At 40.3% G+C, this 25,966-nt stretch overlaps 1 protein-coding gene and 1 long non-coding RNA gene across 3 annotated transcripts in view; one reads left to right on the top strand and one right to left on the bottom strand.

Moving 5' to 3' along the window:
* Window positions 1–3,774, bottom strand: part of TBC1D23 (TBC1 domain family member 23) — a 61,670-nt gene extending 57,896 nt beyond the window's left edge. For both annotated transcript variants that reach the window (XM_076001209.1, XM_076001211.1), the window contains exon 1: window positions 3,570–3,774. In XM_076001209.1, coding sequence (XP_075857324.1) covers window positions 3,570–3,622 — 53 coding nt within the window. In that variant the 5' untranslated portion in view covers window positions 3,623–3,774. The remainder of the gene's footprint in view (window positions 1–3,569) is intronic.
* Window positions 3,775–3,912: 138 nt separating this feature from the next.
* Window positions 3,913–25,966, top strand: part of LOC105859356 (uncharacterized) — a 45,646-nt gene continuing 23,592 nt past the window's right edge. The window contains exon 1 of the long non-coding RNA XR_012921007.1: window positions 3,913–4,593. This is a non-coding gene — a long non-coding RNA (uncharacterized LOC105859356). The remainder of the gene's footprint in view (window positions 4,594–25,966) is intronic.

Genomic DNA, 25,966 nt, shown 5'->3' with positions numbered 1-25,966 from the left:
ATACATTAATTTTTAAAATTAAGTTTGTATCAATTCAAATTAACTATTTTTACAAGGATTTCACCACACCCTTTGAGCTTACATGGCTGAAGTCTCAGAAAGCTTGAGAGCTGATGCAGTTTCTGATCCACTTGGCTTTCCATAAAGAATGAGCATTATGCCAGCAGACAATTACACAGCTCACAAAAACATTGGAGTCAGGAAACTTATATGAAATGACAGCTTGGTATGCCATTGCACATGATTATACAAAAGTCTGTATTCATTCATGCATACATTCATTCAACAAACATTTACTGAGCTACCTGCTATCTGCCACTGCTCTTGAGATGTTCACTATCTAAAGAGCAATGACAAGTTACGTATTTAGATAAATTATAGTATAACTTGTAAGGTGATACAATATAACATATAGAGAGAGATAAATTCCACTGACCTACTCATTCTGAGATACACATCACCTAGCACCTTACTAACTAAAGTGTGGTCCATGAACTAGCAGAATTGGAATCACTTAGGAGCTAGTCAGAAATAAAGACTCTCAAGTCGCCCCCAAAATCTGAGTCAGAATTTAAACAAGCTCCCCAGCTAATTTCAATGCACATTTAAAATTGAGAACCACTGATCTAGACCATAACTGAAAACTAGTAAATAAGTAATAAATGGTATCATTGAGCCCATGTACTTTTAAGGTTTTAAAGCTCCATCCTGAGCCTTTTTAGGAATGTATACATAATTTTAACAAGTTCAATTACTTAGTTTCACAGAGTAGGAACAAATTGAGATACCACTGACAAGAAAGAAAACAGGAAAAACTTGTAAAAAGCAGTCCCAAAAAGGGATGGCTGTGTGGAGCCATTTAACATAGCAACAATCTACACTATCTGTCTTGATAGGTTCTAATGGTCTCAGCAAATTACAGCAGCACAAAATTAATCAACGTTCTTAAATGCAACTCCTGTAACTAGACCATAAATTCCTTGAGGACAAGGACCTAGTTTTATTCTTATACACTTATATTTGTAAACTGAAAGACCCGGAGTAGTTAAGATGAATCTGGGTTAGGAAGTGAGATACATGATATATTTTAGAAAAATCTGTATCTGACAAAATTAAAATAAATAAAAACATCTACTCTTTATTTATTTATTTATTTATTTTTTTACAAAAAAGCAACCTCGTTCGGTAACAGCTCATTCACCAAGCACTCCAAGAGTGCTCTCCTGGTCTTTCCCAAGGTCTTTCCTGACTCTATTCAAACTCACTCCTGAGTGACTGTTGAGGAGAGTAAGGATTCAAAAAAAAGGACAAAGATTAGAAGAGGATGGAGAAAGAATAGAAATCACAGAATATCTCATGGTTCCTCCATTCATGAAAATAAAATGAACAAAAATGGGAAGACACAGCAACCTTACAAGAGAACAAATGCCATCTCTCTAGCAACCATTTACTCCATGTGCCTTGCCTGTGAACTAGACACATGCTCACAATCCTCCTAACCTAAGAACTCCCCAAGATACCTTAACTCTAGAAACATTCCCCTCATGGCCCTCAATCAGCTGATTACGTCCAGTTTGTGAAACAACAACTCACCCTTCCAAAACAGCAAACTTCAGGTTACAACCTGACCAGGTGCAGTGGCTCATGCCTGTAATCCCAGCACTTTTGCGGGTTAAGATGGGAGGATCACCTGAGGCCAGGAGTTAGAGACTTCAGGTTATAACCAGCTAAGTCACTTTCTGAAAAGTATTGCAATGTCCTTGTCAATGACTTTTAAAAGGTCCCTTTAACTGGTTAAAATCTTTTAAAATGTTTTTCCAGACCTATTTTTCAACAACTTGTGTTCAACCAGGCAGTTCTAGTTATCACTCTCCAAACAAACCATTAGTTTTCTTGCCTATGCCCTTGCTTATGCTGTTACTGCAGTCAAAGGCCTTTCCCATCTCTTAATCTGACTACTATCCAATATGTTAGCCACTAGCCGTGTGTGAATATTTAATATTTGAAATGTGGCTAGACCAAATTGAGATGTAGGGTATATGTAAAATGTACATTAGATAAGACTTGGTACAAAAAAAAATGTAAAATTATCTAATTGTTTTTTAAAAATGATTACATGTTGAAATAATACGTTGAATATATTAAAGTATTATAGATTATTAAAACTAATATTACCTGTTTCTTTTTAGTCTTTAATGTGGCTACTAGGAAATGTTAAATTACTTATGTGGGTCATGTTATACTTCTATTTGACAGTGCTGGTCTAAATACTACTCATTCTTCAAGGTCTAATTCAAACACCACTGCTTTCATGAAGCTTTCCCTAATGATTCCAAGTGGAAGTGGTTTCTGCACTCCTCCAACTCCCGTAACACTTTTAATCACACTCCCAAAGAATAAGATTAATTTTACCTTGCTACTGAGTGTACCTGTTACAGATCCCAACTCCAAAATAAGCAAACTGAGGAAGGAAACTACACCTAGGTTCTCATAAGTTTTTCTCCTACACCTTGGAGACCACTAAGAAAATGTTTGATGTCTGCTAATTGAGAGTTGAATTTCTCAATTACTCTATTATCTACCCGTTTCAATAATTTCCATTTTTTTCTCAGGGACTAAACTCGATACTTACAAATGTCTCGTATTATTTTTAGGTAAACAAAGTGCTAGTGAGCTGTTCACAAAAGAAAAACAAGCAAATCCAAATACATGTGGGTTAATACACTTAAATCAATTGTGAAAATCAGACAAACCTCAAAAGGTTTTTTTAAAATGATGTTTTCCCTAACTATTGTGAAGATCAACTATTTCAAAAGCAGAAGCATTTCCCAAAGATTAACAACACCGAGTAGTGTACCAAAAAATTATTCGAGGGCCTCCCCACAAGCCTGAGTACAAATCAGGTAAGCACGTAAAGGCTTGGGAGCGGCAACAGCGAAGTCCCATGCTGCATCCGAAGCTGTGATATCAAGCTGCGAGAGAAGTGATAGGAAGGAAGAAGACGGCTTGCGTGGAAGAGACGAATGGTAAAAACTGTTGGAACGCGAAACCAGATTAAAAATCAATATAAAAAACATCTCAACTATGTGGAAGGGATCCTCCCTGGGTGTATCTCTCAACCTCTGAACCCTCAGGCAGAGATCACAGTAGTAATTTCACAAGGTCTTTTCTTCAAATCATATTTTAGTTCCCCAGATCTGCATCCAAGAAACTTCGTCTTAACCAGTCTACTCCAGGGACTTCAGCCAAACTCAGCCCTGGAGCCACCCTCTCCAGCACATCTTGGAGAGCAGTGGACGAAGCGAGAGGCCCAAACTGAGGCCCAGCACCTGGACAACACTCCTCTTCCTTCGAGTCCCGCCCCAGCCCCTTGGGCAGGACCCGGCAGGCAGGGGGGACCCCGCAGGCAGAGGGGACTCGGCAGGCAGAGGGGGCGGGGCAGGGCGCCGGACTTTGCCAAGGACGGGTCTTCCCGTTCATGCCGGCGCCTGACGGTGCCTCAGGGAACCCCAGAATGGTGAGAAATAAGAAAAAGAGGCCAGTGGGATTTAGCCTCGGCTTTCACTCACCAGCCGTCGCCGCTCGACGTTGGCGGTGGCAGGACCTCTTCTCCTTCCGCCATTGCTGTTGACGTCCACGTCACTTTGCCGAAAAGTGGACCTGGCGCTGAGACCGACTCTGAGACCCAATGTCGTAAAGTCTTCGGAAGTCCGGGACTGAGCTTCTCCAGAAGGAAAGAAAGGGAAGTGGTAAGGGACCGGAGGAACGCAACGTCACGACGTCCCGGAGGGCGAAAGGCAGCGTCCAGCGCTTGGGGGAGGAGACTTGGCGGAAGCTGCTGTGCCCCTAAAGACTACACGTCCCAGGATGCCGCGGGGCCCGGGCTGGGCGGAGCTTGGTGGAAGCGTGCCTCAAGCGTCGCTTCTTGGCGTCGGGTTAGCGTCTTCCTTCCAACTTGGCGTCGAGCTCAGCAAGCACACAGCTGAGAGTCCTAGCTAGTGGAGAGAGGAGGGGCGGTGGTAATTAATACAAATAATACAAGTGGACCTAGAAGGAGAGCCACATTTCAGTAATTTCCTACTATAAGAATACGACCTGAAGAAAGCAGGATATAAGGGAAGGGCAGACCACCTCTACTTGTGGGGCCAGTCAAAAGTATAAACGAAAGTACACATACTTAAATCTGAATATTTAAAAGTTGTAAATCGCAATAAATAGTGAAGGAAATATATTCCAGCCTCCTACCTTAACAGCCTGGAAGTCCAAATTTAAAATTCTAGTAAGGGAATTCGGCCAGGGAGAGCTGCCAAGATCCTTCTCCCATTCCACTTCCCCTTCACCCCACACGAGTGAACGCCTGACCTCCACGTGCAAACTGCCCACACCACCAGTACCACCAAAACAGCCGGCCCCTTGGCTGCCACTGACTACTCCTGGGACCTTGGGGCAGTCACTTGTTAGGAGGATGGACCTAAGGAAATACATCTGCAAGTTCTGGAAACATCAGTGATGAAGTATAACTACCTACATGTAACAATATGGATAAATCTGAAAAATATGATTTTGAATGAGCAAAACATGGCAGACAGATTGGTAAAGTACAGTGTCATTTATATTTGGTGTTAAAAAGATAATATATTGGCCAGGCGCAGTGTCTCACACCTGTAATCAATCCTAGCACTCTGGGAGGCCAAGGCGGGAGGATAGCTTGAGGCCAGGAGTTCCAAAGCAGCCTGAGCAAGAACTAGACCTGATGTCTGGCCGGTGTGGTGGTTCATGCCTGTAATCCCAGCCCTCTGGGAGGCTGAGGCAAGCGGATTGTTTGAGCTCAGGAGTTGGAGACCAGTCTGAGCAAGAGTGAGACACCGTTTCTACTAAAAATAGAAAGAAATTAGCTGGACAACTAAAAATATATAGAAAAAGTTAGCTGGGCATGGTGGCACATGCCTGTAGTCCCAGCTACTAGGGAGGCTGAGGGCAGAAGGATTGCTTGAGCCCAGGAGTTTGAGGTTGCTGTGAGCTAGGCTGATGCTACGGCACTCAAGCCAGAGTAAGTCTCTGTCTTAAAAAAAAATAAAAATACCTGGTGTCTACTAAAAATAGAAAAAATTAGCTGGGCGTGGTCATGCACCTGTAGTCCCAGCTGCTTGGGAGGCTGAGGCAGGAGGATTGTCTAAGCCCAGGAGTTTGAGGTTGCTGTGAGCTAGGCTGATGCCATGGCATGGCACTCTAGCTCAGGTGACAGAGCGGGAGTCTGTCTAAAAAAATATATGTATATCATTAAGAATGTATTAATAAGAATAGATGCATTATGTGCTAGAAAGTGCAGGGGAATGATATATAGAAAAATCGGGGCCGGGCGCTGTGGCTCACGCCTGTAATCCTAGCTCTTGGGAGGCCGAGGCGGGCGGATTGCTCAAGGTCAGGAGTTCAAAACCAGCCTGAGCAAGAGCGAGACCCCGTCTCTACTATAAATAGAAACAAATTAATTGGCCAACTGATATATATATAAAAAAAAAAGTAGCCGGGCATGGTGGCGCATGCCTGTAGTCCCAGCTACTCGGGAGGCTGAGGCAGGAGGATCGCTTGAGCCCAGGAGTTTGAGGTTGCTGTGAGCTAGGCTGACGCCATGGCACTCACTCTAGCCTGGACAACAAAGTGAGACTCTGTCTCAAAAAAAAAAAAAAAAAAAAAATCGGAATGGCAATTACATTTGGAGAAGGGGAAGAAATCATTTCAATTAAATTTTTAATATTTTATTTCTTAAGAGCTGAGAGGTGGCTACATAGGTCTCCAGTATTCTTTATAGAGTCCATAGTTTGGTATCTAAAATTTTTCATAATTTAAAAAGACTATTTGATTAAAATAAACACAAAATATAGTACACGTATCTCATTTACAACCAAAAGCATGTTCACTATCTTCCCAAAAGGGAAATAACACAAAGCTGCATGTTACTGCACCCACTTCTAAGCTCAGGATTTCTGTGTGATGTTCAGTCCTTCATTGGGGAAAATTTCTTTTAACATAGAATGAGGTTTTAGATGCCCTCTACCAAAAAGAATAAAAGGCATGAATCTAGGTCAAATTACCATCCTAATATTCAAGACCTCCCATGTGTCCCTTCAATTTTTGCCAGTAGGTTTTCAGAAACTTTTAAAAAATGGTTTTAAAAACTGTTCTGTCATTTACAAGACAAGCAGTTGTTCACTGGTTAAGGTGATTCTAATCCTCAGTTGTAATTCATTTTGAATATGATTAAATCAGTGACTGCTTTATAGTCTCTGGTAAAAATTATATTCCACTGAAAATATATCACTTGACATTTTTAAGCAGTTCTTCATTATATACAATTAAAGTTGAAACTTCTGACTTGCATTCTCTTTAATAGAGCTAGAGTCAGCTTCATGGGCATGCAGTCTATGCAATAGAATAAGACCCTACACTTAGAAGGACCCTGTGCTTGGTTTAATGCTCTGCTGTCTTGAAATTCTTAATAATTTTGCAATAAGGAGCCCCTACTTTTCATTTTGTGCTAGGCTTCACAAATTAGATAGCCAGTCCTAGATAGGTTCGATATCGTATTGATGGGGACCCACCAGGGACAAGATTTCAATTGAAACTGGTGAGTGATCATGTCTTCTAAAGTATTTGTATCATTAGTTCTTTACTCATCGACCTGTTGTAAGTTCTTCTGAGTGTTCACTCTGAGATCACATATTAATGACCATGAGGACATCCTTTCTCCCAGTGATAATTCTAGGAATCTAGCTGTGAAGTCAAGTAGTACTTGAGACTTGGTAAATCTTTGATTCCTCTTTCTTAAACAGGTTCTGTTGGTTCACTCCCTACAGTGTTTGTTTGGGTTTCCGTCATTAATATCCAGGCCATCACTTTGTTACTGCAGACCTCATTGGTAAGTAAGTCAGTCTTTTCTCCTCTTTCTTTTGTGGAAGATTCATCCACACCTTCCCCTCACCTTGCCTTGTCTTCTGAAAGTACAAAAAGCACACTGGATTGTTGAGATCCAGGTTTCTGAGTTAGTACAGATCTCCCTGGTTGGTGAGTCTTCTGATTATAAGTCCTTCCTTTTACTCTGGATCTGGTTTGTCCGCATTTTCCCCAACATGCCTCACTTCCTGAGATGACAGTTCTGATGTTCTGAAAATGTTCTGTCCACAGAAAATTTTCTACCTGCCTACACATTTTTATGGGTGTAACTTTCTGAGTATTTTTGTACTTTCAAAAAAATCACTAGGTCCTGGCATTTACCTGGCTTGTTGTGTGCTTAAAAAAAATCAATATGGGATTTCAAGTAGAATTGTTAAATTCTAGTAATGGATCTCTGCTTAACTCAGAAAAAAAAACCCTTTTCAGGAGGTAGAAAAGATTTCATTATAAAATCATCCACCTGTATTTTCTTACATTATTCTATCCTAATTGTAAGAAGATCTCATCAATGATACTAGGTGCTCCCTCTGTTTTTGTATTTTTTTATATTCCTCTGGAGCAGAGAATTTAGAAACTCTTTTTTTCATAGACTCGGTGCTGTGCTAAGGTGATGCTAATAGTGGTGATCATTGGGTCTGTGCACAATGCAGCCATTCCAAGATGTGTCCCTAAGAAAGTAACATCCAATCACCACACCATCCACACAGCATGTGTCCTGTCTGTATTTGTACCTCTAATTGTAGTTCTCACACCTAAATGGAAAAATGTGGTATTATTTCATATTAACCTTGTATAAAATCAAATTGTATCTTTTACAGAGGGAAAATTAAAGTGTCTTTTGAATAAAATTGTACAAAACATAAAAATATTTTTCATCTGTTATTTGGTGTTCTGTGCTGTATAATTATGTAAATTATATTGTGTATATGTAGTTAATTCATACTGTGCCTATTATACATAGTAGATTCTCAATAAATATTTATTAAATGAACTAAGGGATTTTAAAAGTATTTTTGGAATGGATAAAGCCATTCACCTATATAGAAATGGCTGGTTGGGATGAAGGACAGATGGGGATTATGAACTCAACTGTGTCATCATAGTTGCTATGGTAGTAGAATTTACTTTATATTTCATTATAATATTATAACATTTGTTAAAAAGAAAGAAATGATCATAACCCTTGATCATTTATTTTATGTTCATAGAATAGTCTATCTTTTCTTGACTTTTGTGCATTCTTAGGTAGAGATGAAGACCTTATAAGATGTATTAATCTAAACCGGGCACAGTGACTTATACTTGTAATCCCAGCACTTTGGGAGGCTGAGGTGGGAGGATCACTTGAGGCCAGGAGTTTGAGACTAGCCTGAGCAATATAGCAAGATCATGTCTCTACAATAAACAAATAAATAAATAAAGATGTATTAATCTATTGCCGCATAACAAATTACCCCAAAACTCAATGTCTTAAAACAATAAACACTTTTATTATCTCACAATTTCTGTGCATCAGGAATTTAGAAGCAGCTTAGCTGAATGTTCTGGCTTAGAGTCCATTGAGGTCACAGTCAAGATATTGGCCAGATTTGTTGTCATATGGAGGCTTCACTAGGGCTAACAGATCTAGTTCCATAGTGGCTCACTCACATGCCTGGTGAGTTGGTGTTGGCTGTTGGCAGTAGCTCCATGGGCTGCTTGAATGTCCTCTTGACATAGTGTCTGACTTTTCCCAGAGTAAGAGTTCAACAGACACCAAGATTGAGGCCACAATATTTTTTATGACCTAGCCTCAGAAGTCATACTCTATCATTTCTACAATATCTTATTGGTCAGCTCTATTCATTGTGGGTGAGAACTACACAAAAGCTTGAATACCCAAAGACAGACCTCACTGGGGGCCATCTCAGAGGTTGGCTGCCACGTGAAGTAATATCAAATCCTGCACAATCTTCATTGTTCAATCTAACATGTCCCTGAGATTCCTGCTTATATCATCCCAGCCCTCCAGACATTGTACCTCTTTTGAACTTCTGTAGGTCCATGAGTAGACACTCTTGTCTGGGCACCAAATCACACAGCTCTAGGATTCTTTAACTCTGAGAATCCCTTTTAAAGTTATTTTGCAAACTCCACTACACCAAACGCAGGGCTGAACGTATAGATGGTGCCCCAAAGTTCTTGTTAAATAACAAAATATTGATTTTTTTTTTACAATATATAAAACACTTTTAATATTTGAGGGGGAAAAGAACCCAAAACTTCATGTAAAAACAAAAGACATGAACAGATAATTCACAAGCCATAAAAGTCAACTTTATCTTTGAATAAGTACAAATTAATACTATCCTGAGATACTTTTTCTAGATAATTTTTCTTATCTATTATATTGCCAACAATTAAGTATTGACAATAAAAATATTGATTTTTATTTATGAAGATACTGTGTATGAGTTTCAGAATTCTACACTTTCCCAAGAATTTCCCTTTTTATTTTATGAGGACAAATGTTTTCATAATTGTCAAAATTACTTCAGTTATTTGTAATTTTAAAATCCCATCAGGACCTGCATTCCAAGACTCTTTAAACTACAGAAGCCTAACATTTAGTTTAATGATGAACAAAACCAAGTTAATTCCCATTCACAGATGGCAAGTGAACAGTTGGCAGCAATTTCAACATCTGCTTTTAATTCATTTAAAAGTGTTAAGCAAACAGTTATAAAAAGAGCTGAAAACTATAATATTTCTCCATTATTCTTCTAGTAGTTGTCTTTGCTAATTGAAGCTGAAGCTTACTTAATAGGTTATGTAGATAGACCCAAAGTAAACATTTGGATAGGGATTGACCCATTCCTGGGTTTGGAATGTTTGTGCTTTAATGTAGGGGCCTGTTTCGCCCTTTCCTCATACCAAATTTATTCCCAAATATTCCAGGCGAAGGGCAATTATTGGGGTTGAATCACTCCTGGTTGGAAACAGGGATAGTAAACAGTATGCTAGCTGTAACTAGCCTTAGTTTTTAAAACTTCACTTCTTGCTTTTTTTTGTGAATTAAAACCTCTAAGGACACACACACATACACACAAAATCTTAAAGTAGAATCCTTTAGAACAATGGCAGTGCTATTCTTTATGTATAATCTGTCTCCATTCGCTTCCTGTGCTTATATTCGCCCTTCCTTTTAGGCATATGTCTTTCCAAATAAAATAGTTAGCAAGGAATCATCTAAGGTAAATTGGATGGAATTACATGCTGATATATGTTTTTAACAAGGTGTTTTGAAAATATAGGTATGTGTTACAGTTTCTATGAATACATTATTTACAAGCTGATTTCTTGAATATCCATGCTAAATTGTATAGCTTATCATTGTCATTTCCACATAACAAATTTACATGAGAAAAATACAAAATTAAATAAAAAGAATTCTTAGGATATCATCAAAATGAAAAGACCACAGGTATGAAAGCACCCAAAAGTTTAGGTGCCCTATAATTTTGCTCACACTTTTTTTTTTTTTTTTTTTTTTTTTTTTTTTATTTTAATTTTTTTTTTTTTATTTTGGCATATTATGGGGGTACAGATTTTAAGGTTTCAATAAATGCCCATTTCCCCCCCTCCCCCCAAAAGTCTGAGTCTCCAGCATGACCATCCCCCAGATGGTGCACATCTCACTCACTATGTATGTATATACCCGCCCCCCTCCCCCCTCCCACCTGCCCAATACCCTATTACTGTAGCACCTATGTGTCCACTTAGGTGCTACTCAGTTAATACCAGTTTGCTGGAGAATATATCTGGTGCTTGTTTTTCCATTCTTGGGATACTTCACTTAGTAGTATGGGTTCCAGCTCTAACCAGGAAAATATAAGGTGTGCTATATCACCATTGTTTCTTAGAGCTGAATAGTACTCCATGGTGTACATATACCACATTTTATTAATCCATTCTTTGATTGATTTGCTCACACTTTTTTTTTCTGGGCAATAACAACTACTTCTCTGTTGTTAATTCCCACCTACAATCTGCTAACTCCTATTTCTGTATTTCCAACCCTGTCTTTTGCACTTTGCATCTATAAATCCGGCCATCTACTGGGAGCTTGCACTTGGATGATCCACAAGTACTCCAAGCTCAACATTTGTAAAACTAAAATGTTTTCTTGCCATTTGTAGAGTTGAAAGTTTCATCATATGTCCAGTCATGTCAGTCAGAAACAGGAATTACTCTAACTTCTTTTGTCTTCCTTCCCATAGGTCATGAGGGCCTATGAATTTTTCCCTCCCTAAATATTTTTCAAGTTTGGCTTCTTCCCTACCCCTGCAGCTTTTATTTTGTTTTTGCTCCTCATTATGTTTCACACAAAAGGATTCCTTAATTAGTCTCTATCTTCTCCTACTCTCTTCCCCATGCAGTCAACACAGCCTGTACCCCAGGGGTTCAAACTGGCAGTTCTCAGACTGAATTTATGTAGCAATATTTATTTTGTTGTGGTTTTCAAACTACTTGAATGTCTTTACACACTTTTCAGTTTGTCTCTCCTAACACTCCCCATTACTTTAGAGAAAACCCTAACTTACACAATTTTTACTTGCTTGGTCTGCAGAGGGTATATGAATTTGTGCCTCTTGCCACACATTTTCTAAAATGAAAATCTACAAATCTACCTAAAGAGCTTTAATGACTTGCCATCACCTATAAAGAATGTCCAAATTCTCTATCACTGATACATTACTCTAGTAATCTGGCTTGTCAAATACTTTCCCATCTTTTCTTGTAACATACACTTCAGTCTTTTGCATTTAGGCTCCCAAAATACCCTGCTCCGTGACTTTGTGTCTTTGCTAAAGCTATTTCCTCTGCTTTATTGTATTCTACTAACATCCCTCAACTGGCTTGAGCAGCATTTTTCTCTGTGACCTTCTCTCCCAAACATAATTATTCATTTCTACCTTTTGCTGTTACTGCTCCTTAAATATAGCTCAATTATTGCTTTTATCACCCTTCCTTCCTCCCTTCCTCCCTTCCTCCTTTCCTCCCTTCCTCCCTCCTTCTCTCCCTCCCTCCCTCTGTCACCCAGGCTAGAGCACAGTGCTGTGATCTTAGCTCACTGTAACCTCGAATTCCTGAGCTGGGCTTAAGCGATCCTCCTGCCTCACTATCCCAGGCAGCCAGAACTACAGGCACATGCCACCATGCCAGGCTAATTTTTAATTTTTTTTTCTTTAGAGCCAAGGTCTCGCTGTGTTGCCCAGGCTGTTCTCAAACTCCCAGCCTTAAGTGACCTTCCCATCTTGGCCTCCCACAGTACTGGGATTATAGGAATGAGTCACTGTGCCCAGCCCTATTTTTTATTATATGTTTATATATTTGTTTTGTCCACTAGACATGAGATCTTTACATTTCTAATGTAAAGATATATAGTATGTGTCTGGCATAGTACCTGATACATATTTGTAATTGTAAATGAATAAATGAACAAATGGATAATATATATATATGTATAATATAACATCATTAGTACAAACACAGAGTAGTTACTAAGTGCCAGACATTGTTCTAAGCACTACTACTAACTCATTTAATCCTCCAATAACTCTATAAATTAGCAATGAATAGGAAATCCAAATTCAAGTAAACCAAATTGCAAATAGTTTTCTATCTTCCTGATTTAAGAAGCCCCTCTTTAGAAGCAGAAATGATTATCATATTTATATTAAATAAGTAAAGTAAGTTAATGACAACACACAAATGAAGAAGAGGGTGGGAGTTACTTTAGAGTCCTTATGAAATTATCACAAGAAGGTGCAATTGCTCAGAAATCCTGATGGACATTTCTGCTTTGCTTAATGAAATCCTTCTTGGGAGACACAAAATCTTGTGCCATGTTTAGCCTGAAGCAAAACAAAATTTCTTCTTCCATAAAAAACATTCCTAGTTTAAAAATTATTAATTTGTTCAAAGCCCTCTGTGATAATCTGTCAGCAGAGACAAGGCCTATATTTATATGTAGTGATAATGCTTAAATTTTGCCTAGGCATAGTCTTTACAGTGTCCCATGATGCCCCATGTAATCTGCCCCATGTAATCTGAACTCTAATATTCCTTTCATCTGGAAAACTCTTTCCCCAGATATCTTTATGCCTTACTTGGATAGATAAGTATTCAGTAGGCAGAGATAAGGGAAAGGACTTCGGGGGGAGATTGACGTGATCAAATGCAGAAAAGCATGAGGCATGCGGTGGTTGGGAGAGTAGGCCCATCTGTCTGGAAAGGAGAGTTCCTACATAGGGGTTATGGGAGACACAGCTTAGCCACGATTTGGCAGGAAATGGAGAGCCACTGAAGGTTCACGAATAGGAGAGGATCATATGATCCAAGGAGAGTTTTCCAAAGATGAATGTGAAATGAGTTTAGGTTTGATTTAAAGTAAAAGTGATCAAAGACAGAGAGGTCAAGTAGGAAGCAATAAGATCCAAAACTGGGATGTTGATCACAGAGCTAGAAGAAAAGTAGAGAAAGTGAGAAAGATTGTGAAAAGAGAAAGGTTATGAGAGACATAGTTTCTTATTAGGTGTGAGAGACGAGACAGGGATGGGAGAGTGGTCCAGATAATAGTGGCCACAACAGGACCAGAGCCTTCAGGAGAAAGATCTGTTGGGGACAGAGATTTGATGGAAATGGGTTACATTAGGCAGCAGGTAACAGGGCCATAGGCCACAAAATAGATTAGGTCTAAGGATACAAACCCTAATAAATTCTGACTCTGGTTATTTCTGTAAGATAAGAGGTTGCTAACCAGGAGGCAGAGAATGGGAAAAGACACTCTCATATGCTGTTTATGGAGGTGAGTTGGTACATTTTTGGATGGGAATTTGGAAATATTTATCAACATTTAAAATATGTACACCCTTTGAAACATTCTCTTCTAGGAATTTATCTTACAGAAATATTTGCATAATTGAGGAAAAATGTATACAAGGATACTCCTTGGTTATCATTTGGCTTATAATGCAAAAATAGTAGAGTCAGCTTAATTTATCATTGAATATAGTTCATTTATATGATTAAATACCATGTTGATGCTAAAATAGAATGAGGTAAAGCAATGTATACTGACATGGGAAGATGTTTATGATGTATTAAGTTTAAAAAAGCAAGTTGTAGAACAGTGTGTCTAATCTGATCCTATTTTTCCAAAAAATTGAGATAATATTGGACATGCACATAGAAAGATCTAAAAAAAATATATGTGGAACTGTTAACTGTGGTAATTTTGGATAGGTAGGATTTGAGGGGGGTGGCTTTCACTTTATATATCTATAAGTTGTTGGAATTTTTTCCAATGAGCATGTATTTTGTTTGCAATAAAAATAAAAGGTTAGAATTTTAGAAAACCACTTGTAGATTTTTTTTTTCATTTCAGATTATTATGGGAGTACAAACATTTTGGTTACATATAATGCCTTATCCTTGCCTGAGCCAGTACTACAAGCGAGCCCTTCCCCTATACAGTGTGCTCCATATCCATTTGTTGTGAGTTTACGCACCCCCACCACACCCCTCCCACCTGACCAGTACCTAGTGACTATTACTACCATGTGAGCACCTTAGTGTTAATCAGTTAGTGCCAATTTGATGGCGAGTACATGTGGTGCTTGTTTTTCCATTCTTGTGATACCTCACTTTGAAGGATGGGCTCAAGATCTATCCAGGATAATATAAGAGGTGCTAGTTCACTATTGTTTTTTGTGGTTGAGTAGTATTCCATTCCATACACACACGCACACACACACACACACACACACACACACACCACATTTTATTAATCCACTCATGTATTGATGGGCACTTGGGTTGCTTCCACATCTTTGCAATTGTGAATTGTGCTGCTATAAACATTCAAGTGCAGATGTCTTTATTATACAATGTCTTTTTTTCCTTTGGGTAGATACCTGGTAGTGGGATTGCTGGATCAAATGGTATTTCTATTTTTAGCTCTTTGAGATATCTCCAAATTGCTTTCCATACGGATTGTACTAATTTGCAATCCCACCAGTAGTGTAAGAGTGTTCCAATCTCTCCACATCCACACCAGCATTTGTTGTTTTGGGACTTTTTTTTTTTTTTTTTTTTTGGTGCTAATGGGTTTTTTTTTTGGTTTTTTTTTGGCATATTATGGGGGTACAGATTTTAAGGTTTCAATAAATGCCCATTTCCCCCCCTCTCCCCAAAAGTCTGAGTCTCCATCATGACCATCCCCCAGATGGTGCACATCTCACTCATTATATATGTATATACCCGCCCCCCCTCCCCCCTCCCACCTGCCGAATACCTTATTACTGTAGTACCTATGTGTCCACTTAGGTGCTACTCAGTTAATACCAGTTTGCTGGAGAATATATCTGGTGCTTGTTTTTCCATTCTTGGGATACTTCACTTAGTAGTATGGGTTCCAGCTCTAACCAGGAAAACACAAGATGTGCTATATCACCGTTGTTTCTTAGAGCTGAATAGTACTCCATGGTATACATATACCACATTTTATTAATCCATTCTTGGATTGATGGGCACTTGGGCTGTTTCCACAGCCTTGCAATTATGAATTGTGCTGCTATAAACATTCGAGTGCAGGTGTCTTTTTTGTAGAGTGTCACTGGATCATTTGGGTAGATGCCCAGCAATGGGATTGCTGGATCAAATGGTAGATTCACTTGTATCGCTTTAAGGTATCTCCATATTGCTTTCCACAGAGGTTGAACTAGTTTGCAGTCCCACCAGCAGTGTAGGAGTGTTCCTCTCTCTCCGCAACCATGCCAGCATTTATTGTTTGGAGATTTTTTGATAAAGGCCATTCTCACTGGGGTTAAGTGATATCTCATTGTGGTTTTGATTTGCATTTCCCTGATGATTAGAGATGTTGAGCATTTTTTCATATGTTTGTTGGCCATTCTTCTGTCTTCTTTAGAAAAGTTTCTGTCAAGTCCTTTGCCCACTTTTTAATGGGGTTATTTGATTTTTTCTTCCTGATTTTCGTGAGTTCTAAGTATATTCTAGTTATCAGTCCCTTATCGGATGCATAGGATGCAAAAATTTTCTCCCATTCTGTAGGTTGTCTGTTTACTTTCATGACTATTTCTTTGGCTGTGCAGAAGCTTTGTAGTTTGATCATGTCCCATTTATTTATTTTCGTTGCTGCTGTGATTGCCTTTGGGGACTTCTTCATAAACTCTTTGCCCAGGCCAATGTCTAGGAGAGTGTTTCCAACTTTTTCCTCTAGAGTTCTAATAGTTTCATACCTTAGGTTTAAGTCTGTTATCCAGCGTGAGTTGGTTTTTGTGAGAGGAGAAAGGTGTGGGTCCTGTTTTAGCCTTCTACAGGTGGCTATCCAGTTTTCCCAGCACCATTTATTGAAAAGGGATTCTTTTCCCCAGCGTATGTTTTTGTCTGCTTTGTCAAAGATTAGATGGCTATATGAGGATGGTTTTATATCAGGATTCTCACATCTGTTCCACTGGTCAATATTCCTATTTTTGTGCCAATACCAGATTGATTTAATTACTACAGCTTTGTAGTATAGTTTGATATCTGGCATATTGACGCCTCCCATTTTGTTTTTCTTGCCTAGAATTGCTCTTGATATTCGGGGTCTTCTTTGGTTCCATACGAAGCGTAAAATTATTTTTTCTATATCTGTGAAGAATGCTGATGGGATTTTAATAGGTATTGCATTGAATCTGTAGATCAGTTTGGGTAGTATAGACATTTTGATGATATTGAGTCTGCCGATCCACGAGCATGGTATGGATTTCCATCTGTTTACATCCTCTGCTATTTCCTTCCTCAGTGTTTCATAGTTCTCCCTGTAGAGGTCTTTTACGTCCTTGGTTAAGTATATTCCTAGGTACTTTAATTTCTTTGTTGCTATTGTGAAGGGAATTGAGTCTTTGATTTGGTTCTCAATTAGATTGTTGTTGGCGTATATGAATGCCTCTGATTTCTGTGTATTGATTTTGTATCCTGAGACTTTACTAAATTCATTGATCAGTTCCAGGAGTTTCTTGGTTGAATCCGTGGGGTTTTCTAGATACAATATCATATCATCAGCAAACAGTGAAAGTTTGATCTCTTCTGCCCCTCTTTGGATACCTTTGATTCCATTTTCCTGTCTGATTGCTGTAGCCAAGATTTCTAGCACTATGTTGAACAGAAGTGGAGATAGTGGGCAGCCTTGTCTGGTTCCAGTTCTAAGTGGGAATGATTTCAATTTTTCCCCATTCAGTATGATGTTGGCTATGGGTCTGCCATATATGGCTTGTATCATTTTTAGGTATGTCCCTAGTATGCCTATTTTCTTAAGTGTTTTCGTATCATGAAAGGGTGTTGAATTTTGTCAAAAGCTTTCTCTGCATCTATTGAAAGAATCATGTGGTCTTTGTTTTTGCTTCTGTTTATGTGGTGAATTGCATTTATAGATTTGCGTATGTTGAACCATCCCTGCATCCCTGGGATGAAGCCCACTTAGTCGTGGTGGATTATTTTTTTGATAAGCGTCTGGATTCCGTTAGCTAAGATTTTGTTGAAAATTTTTGCATCTATATTCATTAGGGATATTGGTCTGTAGTTTTCTTTTTTTGTTGCATCTTTCCTGGTTTGGGTATCAGAGTCATATTCGCTTCATAAAAGGTGTTGGGGAGGTTTCCGTTCTTCTCGATGTTGTGGAATAGTTTCTGCAAGATAGGTACTAGTTCTTCTTTGTAAGTGTGGTAAAATTCAGTGTGAAGCCATCTGGACTGGGACTTTTCTTTTTAGGGAGATTTTTAATTGCTGTTTGTATTTCAGCTGTTGAGATTGGTCTGTTCAGGGAATCTATTTCTTCCTGGTTGAGCCTAGGGAGGCTGTGTGTTTCTAGAAATTTGTCCATTTCCTCCACATTTTCCAGTTTGTGTGCATAAAGATTTTTGTAGTATTCATAAATTGTATCTTGTATCTCTTTGGGATCAGTTGTGATATCTCCTTTTTTATTCCTGATGGAGCTTATTAGAGATTTCTCTTTTCTGCTTTTCGTTAGCTTAGCCAATGGTGTGTCAATTTTGTTTATTTTTTCAAAGAACCAACTTTTTGTATTATTAATCTCCTGAATAGCTTCCCTGTTTTCAATTTCATTTAGTTCTGATTTGATCTTGTTGATTTCACTTCTTCTGCTGGGTTTGGGGTTGGTCTGTTCTTCTTTTTCCAGCTCTTTGAGTCGTTTCATTAGATTGTCTATTTGTGATCTTCTTGTCTTTTGGTTATAGGCATTTATGGAGATAAACTTTCCTCTCAGAACTGCTTTAGCTGTGTCCCAGAGGAGTTGATAACTTGTCTCTCCATTGTCATTTTCTTCATAGAATTTTTTTATTTCCGTCTTGATTTCTTCATTTATGAAGTAATCATTTAGTAGGAGGTTGTTTAATTTCCACGTTTTTGTGTAGAAATGTGAGTTTCTGTTAGGGTTGATTTCTAGTTTTATTCCACTGTGATCTGAGAAGGTACATGATATGATTTCTATTTTTTTAAATTTCTTGAGATTTTCTTTGTGTCCAAGGATATGGTCAATCTTAGAGAATGTCCGGTGAACTGATGAGAAGAACGTATATTCAGTGGATTTTGGGTAGAATGTTCTGTAAATGTCAGTCAGACCCAATTGTTCTAGAGTTTTGTTTAAGTCCATTATTTCTTTATTAATTTTCTGTTTGGAGGATCTGTCTCGTGCCGTCAGTGGGGTGTTGAAATCTCCGGCGATTATGGAGTTGCTATTAATCCATTTGCTTAGCTCCAGTAAGGTTTGCTTTATGAATCTGGGTGCACCTAAGTTGGGTGCATATATATTTAAAATTGTTATCTCTTCTTGTTGGACTGTGCCCTTCACCATTATATAATGACCCTCTTTGTCTTTCACTACTTTTGTTGGTTTAAAAACTAAATCGTCTGAAATTAGAACTACCACAGCAGCCTTCTTTTGGCTTCTATTTGCTTGGAATATTGATCTCCACCCTTTTATTTTTAGTCTATATGCATCCTTGCAGGTTAGATGTGTTTCCTGAAGACAGCATATACTTGGCCTGTATTTTCTTATCCATTCAGCTAGCCTATGTCTCTTGAGTGGAGAGTTTAAGCCATTCACATTTATTGAGAGAACTGATAGGTAAGGTAGATTACTGATCATTCTGTTGGGTTGGATGTTGTTGCTATGATTTCTGTCTTGAGCCATTGTAATATCTGGCCTTTAATATCTTTGGGTTTTGGTTGTTTTTATATTCGTGGGTTATTATTATGATGTTCCGTTCGTAACGCTGTTTTAAGTACTTCTTGTAGGGCTGGTCTTGTCTTGGTGAATTCTCTGAGCCTCTGCTTGTCTGAGAATGTTTTTATTTCTCCTTCATATACGAAGCTTAGTTTTGCAGGGAATAATATTCTAGGCTGGGAATTGTTTTGTTTCAAAAGAGTGAGAATGGGGCCCCAGTCTCTCTTTGCTTGTAAAGTCTCATTAGAGAAGTCTGATGTTATTTGAATTGGCTTTCCCTTGTATGTTACTTGCTTCTTTCTTCTTACAGCTCTTAGAAGGGCCTCTTTAGTTGATACTTTGGTCAGTCTGATGACTGCATGTTGTGACGTCTTTCTGTTTGCATTGAATCTCCCAGGGGTCCTCTGAGCTTCTTGAACTTGTATATCAAGATTTTGAGCAAGGCCTGGGAAATTTTCCTCTATTATATCTTCAAACAGCTTGTCCAACCCTTGAGTGTTTTCTTCTTCCCCTTCTGGTAACCCTATGACCCTCACATTAGGTTTCTTCACATAATCCCACAGCTCTTGTAGGCTTTGCTCTTTTCTCCTGTTTCTCAGCTCTATTTCTGTGACTGATTTATTTAATTGGAGGGTGTTATCTTCAAGCTCTGAGATTCTTTCTTCTGTTTGATCTACCCTGTTCTTGAGACTTTCCACTGTATTTTGTAGTTCCTTGAATTGATTCTTCATTTACAGGAGTTCGGTTAAACTTTTCTTCATTGTGTCTATTTCTTTTTCCATATCCTGGAGGCTTTTTGTGGTTTCTTTGTGTTGGTTATTGAGTTGTTGTTGCAGCTGGGTGAGTGTTCTTATTATCCACATACGAAATTCCTCTTCTGTCATATTGGTTGCCTGATTTTGGTTGGTGTCTGTTTCTAGGGGGCTGGTGCTCCTCTTTGGGGGTGTGTTTTCCATTTGGTTCTTCATATTTCCTGAGTTCTTTCGCTGATTTCTTCCCATGTCGATCAGTTGTTGTTTCTTTCCTTAAGTTATTGTTTGGGTATTCACACACCTTGTTTAGTTTCTGAGGCATTAGGTGGTGTCTGTGGGTGAAATTGGACCACTCTCTGTATATTGAGTCAGTGGGTGCCGTGGAAAGGCTGTGCAAGATGCCGTCCCTGTCAGTAGGTGGCATTTGCTTGGAGGAACAGGCTATGCTGTTGATTTTGTGTCCTGTTATCAGCTCTTGTTCTGGGCGGAGCTGGGTTGGGTAAGCCTGCCCTCAGGCTGTTAGCAGGGGTCAAAGTTCTGTTCTCTGCTTCGGGAAAGCTGTCAGGGTGGGGCTGGAATGGTCCCGCTCAGCCAGAAAGTCTGGGTGTGGGGGTGGGGCTGTCTGAGACCCGCAGTCTGGAGCAGGCCTCGCTTCTTTCCACCCTCCCCAACTCCGGGGCTACTCCTGGGCCTCTGCCAGCAGGCCAGATCACAAGCCACCAGGCCTCCCCGGACTGTGATGCCGGCGGGGAGGTTCCCTGCACAGGAACGCCACCTGGGTTGGGCGCACGGCCTCCTCCTGGGAGGAGGGTTGCCCTCTAGGATGCCGATCTGCCCCTGGAGGCACACACACCTCAGTAGGCTGTTCACGTATAACCCTTCTGTGCCCCAGGCAATGCTAGCCCTCGGTGCAGGGGATCTGGTCTGCAGGTCTGACCTCTGGGTCCCAGAGTTCAAACTGTATCTCCACCAGGGAGAGGATTTCCCGTCCCAATTCACCCACAGGGAGCCCAAGCTGGGTCTATGTCTCTCAGCCTCTGAGTCGGCACCGTTCTCCGGGAACACCGTGCCAGCAGCACCTGGAAGGGCGGGCGGGTAGGGAGCTCACAGTCTGAGTTCCCCTGAGTCAGCTGTAGGGTCCCAGAAGGGAAGGTCCCGTTCCCTGGAGGTTCCTCTGGCTGGTGGCTATATTGTCTCTCTGGGCAGCCGCGGGTGGGGTCGGCGGAGGGGAGGAGGAGGCAATATGGCGCCTGCTGCGCAGCTCTGGTCTGTGCACATGGAGGTGCCCGGAGGAAGTTGGGAACCTGGTGCCACGTCTGCTACAGGTTCACCGCTGGCTGGCGGCGGCCATCTCTGGGCTGATATCTGCAGGTCTCTCCACCCACTGGGGAGCCCACCAGCAGTCCCAAATGCAGGGGAGGGGAAACAGCAAATCCACCTACCCTTGCCGCTGGTCTCCGGGCTGCTCCAGTGGTCTCAGCCTCCAGTTCTCCTCCGCAGCCTCCTCCCGTGGAGTCTCACGGGGTCTCAGGTACCCCTCCTTCCGGCCCTCGTCCGCTGTATGCTCGTCTTCTTGCTTCTTTCCTCTAATTTCTGCTAGAATCTCTCTTTTCTGCAGAGACACTCTGTCTGGCGGTGTTATTCATGTGCCATCTTGCTCCACCCCGCTCATGTTTTGGGAATTTTTGATAAAGGCCATTTTCACTGCAGTTAAGTGATATCTCATTGTGGTTTTGATTTGTATTTTCCTAATGATTAGAGATGTTGAGCAATTTTTTTGTATTTTTGCTGGCCATTATTCTGTCTTCTTTTGAAAAGCTTTGGTTCATGTCCTTTGCCCATTTTTTAATGGGGTTGTTTGATTATTTTTTGTTAATTTTCTTAAGTTCTATATAGACTCTTGTTATCAGCCCTTTATTGGATGTGTAGTACACAAATATTTTCTCACATCCTGTAGATTGTCTATTCACTCTAATGATAGTTTCCTTGGCTGCGTAGAAGCTTTTTAATTTGATTAGGTCCCACTTGTTTATTTTTGTTGCTGCTGTGATTGCTTTGGGATCTTCTTCATAAATTCTTTGTCTAGGCTGATGTCTATAAGAGTTTTCTCAACATTTTCTTCTAGAATTCTTAAGATTTGACACCTTAAGTGTAAGTCTGTTATCTACCATGAGTTGATTTTTGTGAAGTGAGAGGTGGGGATCTAGTTGTAGTCTTCTACATATGGTTATACAGTTCTCCCAGCACCATTTATTGAATAGAGATTCTGTTCCCCAATTTACATTGTTGTTTGCATTGTCAAAGATTAAATGACAATATGAGGATGGTTTTATATCTGGGTTCTCAATCCTGTTCCAAAGGTCTATATTTCTGTTCTTGTGCCATTACCATGCTATTTTGGTTACTATAGCTTTGTAGTAAAGCCTGAAGTCTGATAGACAGATGCCTTCTGATTTGTTCTTTTTTTTTTTTGAGACAGAGTCTTGCTTTCTTGCCCAGGCTAGAGTGAGTGCCATGGCATCAGCCTAGCTCACAGCAACCTCAAACTCCTGGGCTCAAGCAATCCTACTGCCTCAGCCTCCCGAGTAGCTGGGACTACAGGCATGCACCACCATGCCCAGCTAATTTTTTCTCTATATATATATTAGCTGGCCAATTAATTTCTTTCTATTTATAGTGGAGACGGGGTCTTGCTCTTGCTCAGGCTGGTTTCGAACTCCTGACCTTTGCAATCTGCCCGCCTCGGCCTCCCACAGTGCTAGGATTACAGGTGTGAGCCACTGCCCCCGGCCCTGATTTGTTCTTTTTGCTTAAGATTGCTTTGGCTATACGAGGTCTTCTCTGGTTCCATATGAAGTGTAGAATTATTTTTTCTAGATCTGTAAAGAATGATGATAGTATTTTGATAGGGATTGCATTAATTCTGTACATGACTTTAGGTAGTATGGACATTTTAACAATATTGATTCTGCTGATCCATAAGCATGGTAGATTTTATTGAGGAGGTCAGTAGTCACTGATATTAAAGGTGAGATAGTAATAATAGGTCAAAACAAGGCAGAAAAACATGTGTTTGATTTAATTGCGAGAGGGAGTAGTACATGGTATGTATGTATATGAAAGCAAATGGACAAGACCCTGCCTTGTTTGACACCTGAACATTCTATTACCTTCTCACACCATGTTCTCCTCCCTCTTACACTGGCCTCCCTTGTGTTCCTTGAATAAGCCATATTCTCTCCCAATACATGGCCTTTGCACATGCTGTCTTCTCTGCCTTGAAAGATCCCTGACCCCTGCGCACACACAAACCCCCACATATATACACCTAGCATCTAGTTAGCCCCTACTCTTACTTCAGATCACAGGTCAATTGTCACTTCCTCAGAAAATGACAGGGAAGCCTTTCAGAACATGGCAGGTCCCTTTAGTGTATATGTCTCTAGATAGAATACTTGTGATTTGAATGGAGGAATCATGAAATTAAAATGGAAAAAGACAGGGAAGCAGAGAATGATGTATATTTGAATGGTATTCATGTTTAAAAACATTTCTTCTTGGCCAGGTACAGTAGCTCACGCAGTATTCCTTCCACTCTGGGAGGCTGAGGTGGGAGAATTGCTTGAGCTCAGGAGTTCGAGACCAGCCTGAGCAAGAGTGAGAACCGGTCTCTACTAAAAATAGAAAAAATTCTCTACAAAAAATAGAAAAAATTAGCTGGGCATGGTGGCATGCACCTGTAGGCCCAGCTACTTGGGAGGCTGAGGCAGGAAGATCACTTGAGCCTAGGAGTTTGAGGTTGCTGTGAGCTAGGCTGATGCCATAGAACTCTAGCGCTGGCAACAGAGTGAGACTCTTTCTCAAACAAAACAAAACATTTCCTCTTGATCTATATGGACTTGTCTACCTGCTTCTCCTATTTTTAAGTTTACTTGTGGTTCTTCATAGATGTTTCTCATGTGGGGCTATAAGAGAATCCTGCAATCATGAGTAGATTGCAACTCCTTCAGTATCATTATACCATCTCACTTCGGACAAGTTTCTTTCAACAATCATTTATTGAGCACTTTAATACAGACCAAGTTCTATTCCAGGCGTTAGGGTGAACCATCTCATCTACCTCCCACCTTTCCTACTTTTACCTCTTTACTCTCTTATTCAGTACAAACTCAGCCTACCACTGTGTTTTTTAATCCTCTGAGCATCAAAATAATCCAATGAGCTTAAAAACACACACCAAAAAAAAAAAAAAACGACGTGGGAACCTCACTTCCAGGGCTTCTGATTCTGCTGATCTAGGGTGAGATCCAAGCGCAGGTGTGTTTTAAAAGGTCTTAGGCAATACTAATGTGCAGGCAGTATTGAGAACCACTGGCGTAGATTAATCTTCAAACAGAAACTTGAACTAGAGAACTGGCGAACACCTGACTTCTGGAAATCAAAACTTGACTGGTTCCAAAGATACTTTCCTTATGACTGATCTCTAAAGTGGTGTCAGACCTGCAGAAAGCCCTAAATGGCTATAGCTGAGGCACTGCACCTGAATTAAGGCTGATGACTGTGGACCAGAGCTCACTTGGTTGCAGGAAATACTTTGATTATCTGTACGGCTGCTTTAGGGACCATCATTCATGGCAGAGTGGAGCAGACTAAGTGCCCGTGGGCACCTACACCAACTTTCAGGTTCTTTTGTCTATCTCTCCTCTGTCTCAGAGCTTTTAAGAACAAGCAGATATTATTTTAGGAGTTTAATGAGGCCCTAGAGGTTTAGGTTTTATTTTTTTTTGGCACAGACCAGCAGCCAGGACTCCTGACTCCCCAAGTCCAGAGGTTATCTCCAGTTGAGGAGCCTATGAAGCAAGACACCTGATTCCTAGTCCTGGCTCAGCTACAGGGCTCAGAGTGTGGCCCTGTTAAAGTCACCTCTGCTCCCAAGGCCTCAGTTTGCTCAGATGAGGTAAACTGAGCTAGATGGTCTATCCGTGCCACCTTCAGTGTTAACAAGTGACACTAGGTGGCACTCACGTAGCTCCAGTGGGGAGCCATTGGAGAAAATTGGCTGCCATGCTCCTTTTTTCTCTCTTAAACGACCCAGGGACCTGCCAGGGCCAGCTTGGGAAATAACGCAGTTTTAGGAAGAATGTTGGGACTCCTTTTATCAAAAAGAACTTTTTTTTTTTTTTTTTTTTGAGACAGAGTCTCGCTTTGTTGCCCAGGCTAGAGTGAGTGCCATGGCGTCAGCCTAGCTCACAGCAACCTCAAACTCCTGAGCTCAAGCAATCCTGCTGCCTCAGCCTCCCGAGTAGCCGGGACTACAGGCATGTGCCACCATGCCCGGCTAATTTTTTCTATATGTATTAGTTGGTCAATTAATTTCTTTCTATTTTTGGAAGAGACGGGGTCTTGCTCAGGCTGGTTTCGAACTCCTGACCTCGAGCAATCCGCCCACCTCGGCCTCCCAGAGTGCTAGGATTACAGGTGTGAGCCGCCGCGCCCGGCCAAAAAGAACTTTTGAATCTGTGAAGTCTGTGGACATCTGTATTTTACCAGCATAATTAATTTCATTAATTATATACATATGGTATTATATTCCTATCCTTTTTACCATCTCAAATTTGAAAATATTATATAAGAAACTATTTCTATGGCTAGCTACATTTGTAACATTGTCCATATGCATGTTTGTGTGATACAAAAGCCTGTGGTATTTTCTTAGCAAGGATGAAACTCTCCCAGTCACATGCCACTGCATCAGTAACTTCTAAGAGGCGAAAGAGCTACTGTCTCAACACTGAACTTCAAGCAAATGGGATTTTTCCCTGCAATGAGTTGCCTGCCACTGGAGGGCATCAGATGGTTCTTGTTAAAAGCCTTGCTCCCTGAAGTTGGTTTGTCCTAGTGATTGATGTTCACAGGGAGGTTCATTCTGGCCCAGGTTCATTTCAGAAATCCAAGCTGGCTCATTCTGGCTTCA

Source organism: Microcebus murinus, chromosome 1 (assembly GCF_040939455.1).
Source record: "Microcebus murinus isolate Inina chromosome 1, M.murinus_Inina_mat1.0, whole genome shotgun sequence".
Classification (NCBI taxonomy): Eukaryota; Metazoa; Chordata; class Mammalia; order Primates; family Cheirogaleidae; genus Microcebus; species Microcebus murinus.
This window is presented reverse-complemented; position numbering and strand designations above follow the sequence as displayed.